The sequence below is a fragment of the Rhinolophus hipposideros genome, assembly GCF_964194185.1.
Source record: "Rhinolophus hipposideros genome assembly, chromosome: 10".
Taxonomy (NCBI): domain Eukaryota; kingdom Metazoa; phylum Chordata; class Mammalia; order Chiroptera; family Rhinolophidae; genus Rhinolophus; species Rhinolophus hipposideros.
In genome coordinates this window covers 41,303,803-41,315,355 of record NC_138056.1, presented here as the reverse complement: position 1 = coordinate 41,315,355, position 11,553 = coordinate 41,303,803, and the positions used below count along the sequence as shown (strand labels likewise).

Here is an 11,553-nt window from a genome sequence, read left to right as displayed (position 1 = left end):
GAACCATATGAATAATAAATGCATTATAAAATTTCCTGTTTGAAAAAAAAATCTGAAATAATTATGCAGTGTACTTAGCTACTCACTTTTCGTTATTCTTATTAATATTATTAATATTATTTATTGTTTCTTACTACTTTTCTGCATGACCTCAGTGTGGTCAGACTGGCTTTAGAGACTGTGTCCACAATGTTAGCTGAGAAACCACCACCACGATTTTTTTAAAACTCCAAACATTCCTAAGAGTAAGGCTTGGATTTAGGGCCTAAAAATAATTTAGTTTGAATGTGTAGAAAAAATTAAGACTTTTTTACACAACAAGCTTTTAGCATATTTGTATGTCTGTATATGTGATGTCAGCATACACATATATATTACAGTGCTTTGGAATTTATTTACAATCTGACCTTTTAAAAATTCTTCGGCACAAAAAAAAGTGGATCCGCATTAATCAGAATTTCTTTTTTTTTTCCTTCTCTTTTCTTGCCTGTGAGATTTTAAAGATGTTTCTTCCTTCACTTCCTTCTTTCCTTGTACTCAATGTGAATCTACAATCACTGCGACTTGGATGGATGAAACTCCACATTAACAAATCACCAGGAGCAAAACTCCCACTGTGGTGTTTCCTTCTAGATCTGACCATTTAACCGAAAAGGCATTTCTAGTGATTTTTTTTTAAACTGATGATTAAGTAAGTGAACACGCTGTTCCACGAGGAAAAAAAAAAGCAGATGCCAACATTTGGCAAATTTTATCTTTTTTCGGCTTACCCCACGATGCTTTGGGAGAACATACTGGCCCCTGTCGCCCACCCACGCAAACACACACACACACACACACACACACACACACACACACAACCTTGGAAGAAAGGAATGTGCTGGCAAAATCCCTAGCTGCCAATACAGATCTTGAAAGAAAGAAGTGGCGGGGTTCTCAAAGCGTCAGATCTACAAGGTGAACCAGAGCTACAAGGCTCACCTGGGCTGATAAGGCGCGTGCCAAGGCTCTCAGGTGGGAATTCCTGGCACCGCGTCTAGGCTGCTGGCATGGGCCCTGCATCCGGGCGGAGCACAGCTGAATCTCCACTCCTGGGTTTGCTTTGCTGTTGAAGCCTCCCGAACCCCAGAGCAAAGTCTGCACCAAGAGCTCGCTTCGCGATCCTGCAGCCTCAGCGAGAGCTGTTTCCCCTCTAGGGGGTCAGGGTGCTTTCCTAATGGACACAGAAAGGCGACAACGAGACACAGCCGCAGAGTTCTCTGCAGACCGAACACTCCAGGGCTGGTGGGAATTGGAAGGAACGAGTCCAGACCACGGGACCTTCCCTGGCTGTGGGCGGGCGCCCAGCTGTCCTTGACCTCCCCAGCAGTTCGAGGCGAGCGCTGGAGAAATGAAAGTAAAACCTGTCTTGGCGCGGCCCCAGCTGGAAGCTGGGGACAAGTAGGTCGCATCCTTAGACAAGACAGATTGCCAGTCCTGGACAGGATCGGTGCAAAGAGCCTGACTTGCAGGGGACGAAATAAAAGGAAGAGATGGGAAATGGGAAACAAGCGATAAAAATAAGTTAGGATGGGAAGGATCCTGGAAACAGAGCAGACGCGCAGTTAATACCTGCTGTCTGCGGTGTGGACATACTAGCCGCCTACCCTGTCTACTGCGGTGACTGCCCTGCGGCCAGCCAGGCGGCCCGAACCCAGCCAGTACGCTGCGCTGCACCCCTCTGACCATCGGTGTCCCGAGCCCTTACCAGAGCGAGAGCCAGGAATCTGTTCCTTGCCCTCGGCTGGAACGCAGGTCCTCTCAGGTGACTTCCTGCGGGAAGAGTCCTCAGAATAAATAAATTCTTCCCTTTGCCAGGTGCAATGTCCACGGCTCAGTCCTGAGAGTGAAAAGGCGGCTGAGCCAGCAGTGCGCGGCCCAGACCAGGCAAGGTCCGCGCGACCCAACGTCCAGACGCCTTTGCACTGTATGGCAGAACCAGTATGACAGAGCAGGTAGGAAGTTTAGAGATCTGCTGGGGGCACGTTATAGATGGGGAAACTATTGGAAGGAGGTGACTTGCCCACGTTCACACAGCGAATTGCTATAGGGTGAGTCCCAGTGGTTTAGCGTCCTCGACCTCCCTACCTGGCTTCAGGACCTGCGACTGGAGTCGTGGTTGACAGGACACTAGAGGCCCGTATGCAAGAAGTAGGGAGCCCCTCGGGCTGAGTTCTCTCCCCAGTTTGGCCTCATAGAAGACAAGTAAGAAAGTGGAGTCAAGAAGCAGTGACTGAAGAGCACAAAAGGGTGACAAACGTGCTTGGGGGTGATTCATCAAGAAGAGGCATAAATCCTTGGGCGGGGGCTAGGACTCCTCTCCCCCTTGACGGGATGATGACCCCAGTTTACAAAAATCCACGCCGCGCCCCAGTCTGCCATGCTTGCTTGCGGGGACCGAGTTAGGACTCTACTGCTTACTAATACCTCTGGTGTGACTTTGGGCAAATATTCTCCGAAGTCCAATTTTCCACTTAGTGAAATGAGAAAAGTAATGTTACCTTCCTTGCCTAACTCAAGGGTAGGTATGAGGATCAAAGGAGATCAGGATGTGACTATGCTTTGTAAACTGTAAAGCTATTAGCATACGTGAAGCATTAGTGTGCTCCCTGTCAGTAAATTCTCACGTTTACAGTGGATGAAGGCTAGGAGGGCAGTCAAGCAAACTCTCAGGTTGTGACCTTATAAGGCATAATTGGATTGCGGGGGGGGGGAGGGGGGCGATTAACGAAACGGTATCTTTCTTCCTGATTTTGGCTATTCCTGTATTTCCAAATAGACACATATTCTGAAACATTAGATAAATCCCCCCTCCAAATCCCAATTCTCAAATTAGCCTTTCCGAGCCTTGCCCCTATTGCGAAATCTGACTAGCCCATTCCAGAACCTCGGAGTGTCCGCCGCTTTGGGGGGGGATGGGGTAAAGGGTGGGGTGGGTGCTGGCGAACCCCACTCCTCTAAGCAAGTGCTCTGTGCCTCGTCCCTGAGGCTCCGAGAGTCTGGGGTCGCGGCCAGGTCAGGCGCAGAGCCGGCAGGGGGCGCGGTATATTCGAGGCCACGGCTCCCGAGGGCCAGGGGCTTGGGCCACTCGCGTGGTACCCTCACTGGATCTTGCAGTTCCATACCAAGAGGCCTCGCACTCTGGGCTGCATAGATCCTGAGTAAGAACCCCAGGGGGTTGTATCGGCCCTACTTCGCCCGGGCTTACGGTCTGAACCCTGTGCCCAGAGTCAGGGCTGTAGCAGTTCCTGCACTGATCTCCTGAAGCTCATCTTCAAGCCCTCTGAGCATAAGGGACTCCCTATCCCCCAAATCCCACCCTCCACACCCACAGGCAAGCAATGCGCGCGCCCGAGTGCAGGGGCGCGCGCGCGCTGCAGGGAAGAAAGGGAGGGCGTGAGGGCAGTGAAGGCTCCGCCCCCCGTACTCCTATAAAACCGAAGAACCAGGGCCAGCCACTCAGTGGTTTCTTGGTGACACTACGCGGAACAGCTCGATCCTTGCCATCTCTGGTTTCTCACCGCATCTTGGACGTTGGGGTTTTGCCAGTGCCCGAGCGACGTCTCGAACTTTCACCCCCCCAAATCTTGGCAGATCACCCCCGCAGCTGGTAGGTGCGGCAGACGGGGCGGGTAAACTGGGGGGAGGGGGGTTTAAGCTTGCCCAGGCGAGAGACTGGGAGCGCTGGGTGAAGGGTCCTTTGCGGGGTGCGTCCCACATCCAGGGCCCAGTTCGTACACACAACTGAAACTCCAGACACCCAGTCCCCTCTGCTCCATCAGCCAAATTCCGAGAAGTTAAGCAGGGAGCCTTTGGGAGCCTGGCACTGGGCAGCGGCCTCCCATGCGGAGCCTGTCGCTCTCCCCGAGGGTGCAAATGCCGCTGGCGCCTTACTGCGCCCGGGGTAGATGAGCGTCTGAGCCAGCCAGAGCTCGGGCTACGCCAGTCCGCGCCGGGGCCCCCGCCGGCCCCCGCGCCCCGCCCGGGCAGTGCGGCACGCCGAGGTGCTCACGTTCGCTCCTCTCTCGCTCCCCAGGGTCTGCGCATCACCGAAGGGATGAAGCTGATCCCGGTCGCTCTCCTGTGCTTGGGCTCGCTCGCCTTCCTAGGCGCGGACACCGCACGGCTCGACGTGGCGTCAGAGTTCCGAAAGAAGTGAGTCTCAAGCAGCGCCTTCCGCAGTCCTTGTACCTGGAGGACAGGGAAACTGGCCGTTGGTCCGGAGGAGTTAAAAGTTAAAGCTAGTAGGGGCGACCCGGGGCATCGCACGGACGCGTGCGAATCGAGTCTATTTGTGTTTTCTAGATGGAATAAATGGGCGCTAAGTCGTGGGAAGAGGGAACTTCGGGTGTCCAGCAGCTACCCCACCGGGCTCGCAGACGTGATGGCCGGGCCTGCCCAGACTCTGGTTCAGCCCCAGGACGTGAAGAGCGCCTCTCGCAGCACCCAGGCCAGGTAACTATGCCCGGCGCCGTCGCGGGCTGGGCAACGGTAGCTCTCCTCCACTACCCTGGCTCAGGAGGCGGTACCAAGTTCCAGCGCCCTCGGGTCCTAGAATGCCTCCGGTCCCAGTGGCAGGGGCCCAAGCCCTGCTTGATGGGAGTCTCATCTTGCCTTCCTTTCCCCCTCCAGCAGTCCGGACGCTGCCCGCATCCGAGTCAAGCGCTACCGCCAGAGTATGAACAAATTCCAGGGCATGCGGAGCTTTGGCTGCCGCTTCGGGACATGCACCGTGCAGAAGTTGGCCCACCAGATATACCAGTTCACAGACAAGGACAAGGACGGTGTCGCCCCCAGAAGCAAGATAAGCCCCCAGGGCTATGGCCGTCGGCGCCGGCGCTCTCTGCTCGAGGCCGGCCAGAGCCGGACTCTGTTGTCCTCGGAGCCGCAGGCACGCAGGGCTCCTGCTTCACGCGCGCATCAAGTGCTCGCCACCCTCCGTAGGATTTAGGCCCTTGTGGCGTCGGCCATCAGTCGCGCATACCTCCCGATGGCGCCTCCCGGGTGGAGGACTTTCCTGAGCTGAGCCTCTCAGCAGGTGGGGACCGGGCTGAGTCCGCCCTGCAGAGACTGGGAGTGCGGGAGGCACCGTCCGGCGACCAGCACTGGCTTTGCAGGGGGCGTCCTTTCTCCGCAGGCAGCGTTCCTTTCGCCCTAACCGGGCCCGGCTGTCCCAGGGGGAGCAGAGGAATCCGAGGGAGTTGTCTGCTAGGCTCACGGAGAGGAGAAACAGAATCAAATGCTGAGACCCCCGGAGCAAGGTTCTGAGCCACGGCCGAGTCCGCCCTCAAACTAATTTCTCATGGGGGGTCACCCCACCGGGGCGCAAGCCCCACGATTACTTGAACTTTCCAAAACCTAGAGAGGAAAAGTGCAATGTGTATTGTATATACAGAGGTAACTATCAATATTTAAGTTTGTTCCTGTCAAGATTTTTTTTGTAACTTCAAACATAGAGATATTTTTGTACGTTATATATTGTATTAAGGGCATTTTAAAGCAATTATATTGTCCCCCTCCTCAGTATTTTAATACGTGAATGTCTCAGCGAGGTAACATTGTTTGCTGCGTGGAATGTGTGAGCGTGTGCGTGAAAGAGACTGATTACCTCTGGTGGAAGAAGGAAACGCCGTGTCACTGTATAATCTATTTCCATAAAATGGGTGATATGCGAAGTAGCAAACCAATAAACTGTCTCGATGCTGATTCATTCTCGGGTCACGCGTCTTGGGAGGAAGGGTATCCCTGGTGCCGGGGAGCCTTGGGTCGCGCCACCTGGCGTGGGACGGTGGGACCGCTGCTGGTTCCTCTGCGCCCACTGTGCTGTCCCGACCTCCGCTCTCCCTTTGTGGCGCGCGGAGATTGGCAGAGACGCCAGAGGTCACAGCCTCAGGTGGCGGCCGAGCCGGGTGGGGTAGGGTGATCCCTGGTGGGGAGGCGAGCTTGGACTCTCCGGGTTACGCAACGGAGTCGCAGATTCCATGGAGTTGCTTACGGAACCCTGCGCGAAAGCGCGCCTCGCAGAGATGGGGTGGTCTCCCCGGCCTTCTAAGTGAGGAGTTCCGCCCACCCCAGGCTGCTGCGGTGTTAAATGTTTGAACCGACTCCAGCAAAATGTTTGGACTCCTTGGGGAAACCCGCTGCGGGACGAGAAGCCCCAGTCCTCTACCGGCCGGTGCCCCAGCGAGCCGGCGGGCTCATAAGCGAGGCTGCAGCGCCCCCAGCTGGCCGCTTTGGACCGGCCGCAGCGCGTTAGTCAGTACGTGCGGTTTAATATGTAGTTCTCCTACGTGGGAGTCAGCACACAGCCTTAATGAAAGAGGACAGAAAAAAACATCTTGCAGATGCCAACCAGGTCCGGCCCTCCAGACCTGCACGGCGGCTCCCTGTTCTGGGACCGTGACTCAGCGCCCACATGCTGCGCAGTTTGCAGCTGCTGGCCAGAGACCGGCGGGACGGACGTGCCGCCGGAACCGTGCGCCTCCGACGGTCTGAGACCTTCATTGTTCCCCCTCCCCTTGCTGCTTTCCTCTTCCTTCCTCCTTCCCGAGCCTTTTTCATTTTTTCTCCACTTCTCTCCAGCTTTCCTTTCTCTCCCTTCTTCCTTCCTCTTCCTTGCTTTCTTTATGCCTTATCATCTTAGAAGGTTGACTTCAGTTCCGGTGATAGAAGGTGGAGGCTAAGTCCCACTGAGTGACTAAAAGAACAGGGGACATGGGAACAGGACAGAATAGGATGATAAGGGGAGACACCCCTGATTTTGATTTCCCTGCCCCATTTGTCTCATCCAATATCCTGAAGACCCAGGGTGGAGACCAACTGCTTGTCCTTTCCAGAAATTTTCCCTGGCCTTTTCACTTCAAGGCGTGGCTGAAATGTTGGTGCTTACAGGTAATCAGAGAAACCTTCCTGATGAAGAAAATCTGAGGGTGAGTTTGGAGAATGGAAACGTTCCCAGGGCAGACTGCCTTCTCCTGGGCCTTTTTCATTAATTAATTGCATATCACAGGGTCCCTTCTGAGGGTCTAGGAAACTTCCTTTCAGAAAAAGCCTGCACATACACTGAAAGAGATACGTCCTAAATCTGGGGTCCAGAGACAACCTGCTTCTGAAGCAGCTTCAATTCAGAAGAAAATACACCCCAGCACACGGAATTTCCTTAAGACCAGACAAGGCCTCAATTTTTGGCATCTACGTGTTGATAGTGTCAATCTCCATATGGTTCATTGTCCTATTTGATCTTATCAATTTTGTGAGGTTCATCAGAATTGAGGGGATTACAAATGCAGCAGCATACCACCTTTGTCCTCAAGGGCCTTTTAATAAATATTGACTTAGAAGTCTGTGCTAAGCACTGCAAAAGGCATAGGGAATACATGAATGACAGAGTGACTAAAAATTACATTCATGGAATTTCTGTGCCAGTGAGTGGTTCTGGGTGGTCTGAAGGGGCTACAGAAACTGCAAAGAGCAGCAGACACTTCAGCCTCGCAGTTAGTGGCTCGGGATTAAATATTCACCCTTTTCCTTGAGCCAAGGTTTGTCCCATAGCCACAGAGCCCTCCAGCCAAACCTCACTCTGGCAGAGCTTCAGCCAGCCAACAAAGCTGCCAAAGGCAGGTTGGGTACTAGCTTAGGGCTGTTCTGAGCAGGGAACAGGCATCTAGCCTTCTGCCCAAGGAGTCTTATGACTCCCTTCAGGGAATCCAAGGCAAGTGAAGGAGATGGTTGAAAGAGGCAGCTGCTTAGCTGGAGTCCTTTCCAATTGAAAATCCTGTGATTGGAAACATGTCTGAAGAGACAAGAGACTCTCCTAAAACCAGTCTGGTACAAGTTCAGGATTGACTGAAGGTCACCATCAACCCTGGGGACCTATTCTGTGAGCCATTCAACCTACCTTCTGTTTTTTTTTCATAAGGTGTTGAAGCCTGTCAGGATAAGGCCTCCTGATGCCAAGAACACATCATTTATCAACAGTGATGAGTCATTTGTGAGCTGATTCGACCTGTCCTCAGCTAAGGAGTAGTCACAGCTTTTATCTTTAGCTACTGTTGCTGGCTGTGGGAATGGTACCATCCATATGTGATCAAACACAGGGTACCAGGAAATTTCTTGAAAAGCCAACACCTTGGCGAACAGCTAAAGTGGAAGGGAGTGATGGGGAGCAATGGAAACAGATTGTTTTTTCAGCATCTGCTTTGTATCAGACATTCTCCTAGCCACTTTATACACTTTATCTCATTTAATTCTTACAGCAGCCTTGTGAAGTAGGTATTTTTAATCTCTGGTTATAGATAAGGAAACTGAACTCAGAGACATAGAGTAACTTAGCCAAGGTCACACAGTCAGTAATAAGTGCTGGAGTCTGGATTTGCACCTAAGTGCTACAGGCTCTTTTGATGCTATGAAGACATTGAGAGTAAAGTGGGATAATTTTAACATTCGAATTCTCAAACCAGATGTCCCCAAATGTCCTTTAATATGGGGATGGCGTGGGTAGGTGATTTACACCTGTGGTTCTGAAAGATTTACATGAAGCTCATAGGACTGGAAAGAACTGCTTTAGCGGTATCCTCAGTGAGGGCAAAATAAATAAATGAAGTGAGTTTTAAAATTCTTGGTCCTGGTGTGAAGCAGGGACTATAAATCAGGAATAGTCTTTTTTTTTTTTTCCTTTCCCCCTGAGCTAAGCCACTGACCTCTTTGGTTTTTATTGCCAAATATAGTTAGAACATACACTGAAGGCCTCAAGAGCGGGCTTCTGAGGGGAAGGCCTTCTGAGCTATTCCTGGCCAAACAGTCCCACACTGTAGGTGTTCAGTCGCCTGGAAGAACACCTGTGTCTACAAAGCTGCAAATAGAGTTTCTACCCTTGAGGTGGGACCTTTTGTCTTTGGCAACTGCTGCCCAATGCAGCTTTTCAGAGGCTGTTGAGAGCTGACTGTGGAGAGAGTTATGAGTGCTACCATTCCTTCAGCCAAGGACAGGGCCTTCTTATCCTGGGTCCCACAGAGGTTCCTGCCAAAGCTGGATTGGAGGTTTGGTCTTCGTTTGCATGGGGAGAAGGGTGAGGCTTGACAGCTATCTGGTGGTCCCACTGGTCTTGTTCCAGAGCTATTTTGGAACATTCTGGAAAAAACAATAAAATGACTGATCACACAGGCAGCCGAATTTAGTAGGCTATTGTACATTTATCTAACAGCAAGAAAGTAATGCTGAGTATTAAGGTGAATTTTTGAAACACGAAAAATGTATTTTACTTATTACACAATATTTATTCAGTGCAGAAAAAAAGAAAGGATTCACTTTTCATACCACTTTCAGAGATAACCACTATTAATATTTTAGCATATACACTTTGAGACGTTTATATATAATACATACTTTTAAAAATTGAACTTAAATGCAGAGAGCCAAATTACACACTCCTCAATTTAAGGCGAATTGTCATCACTAGTCTCAGGCTTCTCTCTTCTTTTAATTATTTTATTTTTTCTCCCTTAATTCACATACCCCTTTCCATCTCCTTTATAGGAACCCTCTTTAACATGTGTGATATCTGTACTTATTATATGTATATAATCTTGTAAAATCTGTTGTGGTGTTTTGTGACTATGTCTTTTTAACATACAAATGTATTGAGTTAAAATGTTTCCTACTTTAATTATCTAAGTGGGTTGTTTTTTCTTATTGCTGCATATTACTCCATAATATGTATGCATCTTCCACATTTTGCTTTTCGTATCTCTTAAAGAGGGAGGATACTTGGGTTGCCTCCAGCACCCCTCTGCCACAAATAAGATAAACATACTGTTTAGTGTCCTCTTATGGATTGGAATGAGAATTTCTTGAGGTTATATATCCAGAAATGGCGTCCATTGGTCAAAAAGCTTCTACATACCAATTATGCTAAATTCTGTGAGATTGCTTCCCAGAATGCCGGTACTAGTTTGCATTCCCACCAGCAGTACCTGAGAGTTCTCACCTCTCCATGTCCTTGCCAACCTCCACATGGATCCACTTTTCTGATGTTTGCCATTGTATAAAGTAATATGGCATTACGATTTTCATTTCCATTACTGATTGTAAGTGAATTTCAGCATATCTTCACATATTGGTCATTTGAATTGTCCCTTACAGGCCATACAATTTTTTTTTTTTTACAACAAATCCACTTTATATACTTTTCAGTAAGTTTAAATCCTTGAGGGGTATAGGATTATACAGATTCTGTGTCCTATGGCTTTATCAGGAAGGTTGCTTCAGAATTTGGCACGAACGATACCCCTGTTTCCATCAGCACGAGTTACCTTTACCAAGATTACTCTAGTTTTGTTCAGTTTGCCACCAGGAGTCACTGTGTTATTCTTTGCGTTTTACACATATGCACATCTCTTGCCTAGGTAGAAATCAGTTTCATCTCAAGCATAAACACCTTCAATTTTAAGAAGAGATGTGTGCTCTCTCTGGTTCTGGAGACCCCGCTTATAACCAGCAAAAATGGCTTTGGACTACAGCCTTCCAGACTTATTTGTCATTTTAGAAGTCCTGTTCCCAGCAGGCCCCCAAATTTCAGCAGCAAGAGCTCCACTCAGCTCCACAGGCACGAAGATGGCGGAAAAGGCAGGCCATACAATTTTTTAAATGTGTGATCATATTGTTCTGTAACTTGTGTTTTCTCACTCTCCAATATATTTTGGGCATCTTTCCATGTCAATAAATATATCTATACAACATCATTTTTATTGCCTGCATAGTATTTCAATCATATGAAAATGTCATAATTTGTTTAACTACTCCTTTGCTATTGGGCATTAAGGATTTCCCTCCTACATTTTACCATGAAAAATGCCCCAATAAACATCTTTGTGCATTCAACTTAAGGTTAATGAACTGTTTTAAGCATAAATTCTTAAAAGAAAAATTATTGGGTCAATGGGCATTGTTTCATTGTTGTTAAATTTGATACATGCTGCCAAATTGCCCTCTGGAATGACCAGTTTTTACTACTACTAAAGTATATAAATGTCAATTTTCTATATTCTTAGCGAAACTGACCATTATCCTTCTTTTCTAATACTGTGTTACTCGACAGATAAAAATGGTATTTCTTACTACCTTTTTTTTTTTATAACTTTTGTTTATTTTAAGTGTGGTTTTCCAGGACCCATCAGCTCCAAGTTAAATAGTTGTTTCAATCTAGTTGTGGAGGACGCAGCTCACAGTGGCCCATGTGGGGATCGAACTGGCAACCTTGGTGTTAAGAGCACCGTGCTCTAACCAACTGAGCTAACCGGCCGCCCCTCTTAAATACTTTTTAGAAAGTTTTATTCTTTTCCTGTTTTTGAGACTGCATTTTATATCTTAATATTTCTAAATATATTTAGCTTATAGTTTCATTCTAGTAACTCTATTATCTTTTGCAGCTGACTCTTGTTCATTGTGATTTGTTTCCTCCTGTTTTGGATTCTGAGCTCATCTTAATAAAGCGTAATCTATGGTTATTCTGTATGG

General features: G+C 48.9%; 1 protein-coding gene across 2 annotated transcripts; it reads left to right on the top strand.

The window, feature by feature from the left end:
* Window positions 1–1,914: 1,914 nt before the first annotated feature.
* Window positions 1,915–5,748, top strand: ADM (adrenomedullin). 2 transcript variants are annotated; one of them, XM_081064182.1, is made up of 4 exons: window positions 1,915–3,649; window positions 4,076–4,194; window positions 4,345–4,494; window positions 4,672–5,748. In XM_081064182.1, exons 2-4 carry the CDS (start codon window positions 4,097–4,099, stop codon window positions 4,988–4,990), a joined length of 567 nt encoding a protein of 188 aa, XP_080920308.1. In that variant the 5' UTR covers window positions 1,915–3,649; window positions 4,076–4,096; the 3' UTR covers window positions 4,991–5,748. The 2 variants fall into 2 exon arrangements, with proteins under 2 accessions (XP_080920308.1, XP_080920309.1); XM_081064183.1 differs by having other exon boundaries at window positions 3,503–3,649; window positions 4,675–5,748.
* The last annotated feature ends 5,805 nt before the right edge of the window (window positions 5,749–11,553 follow it).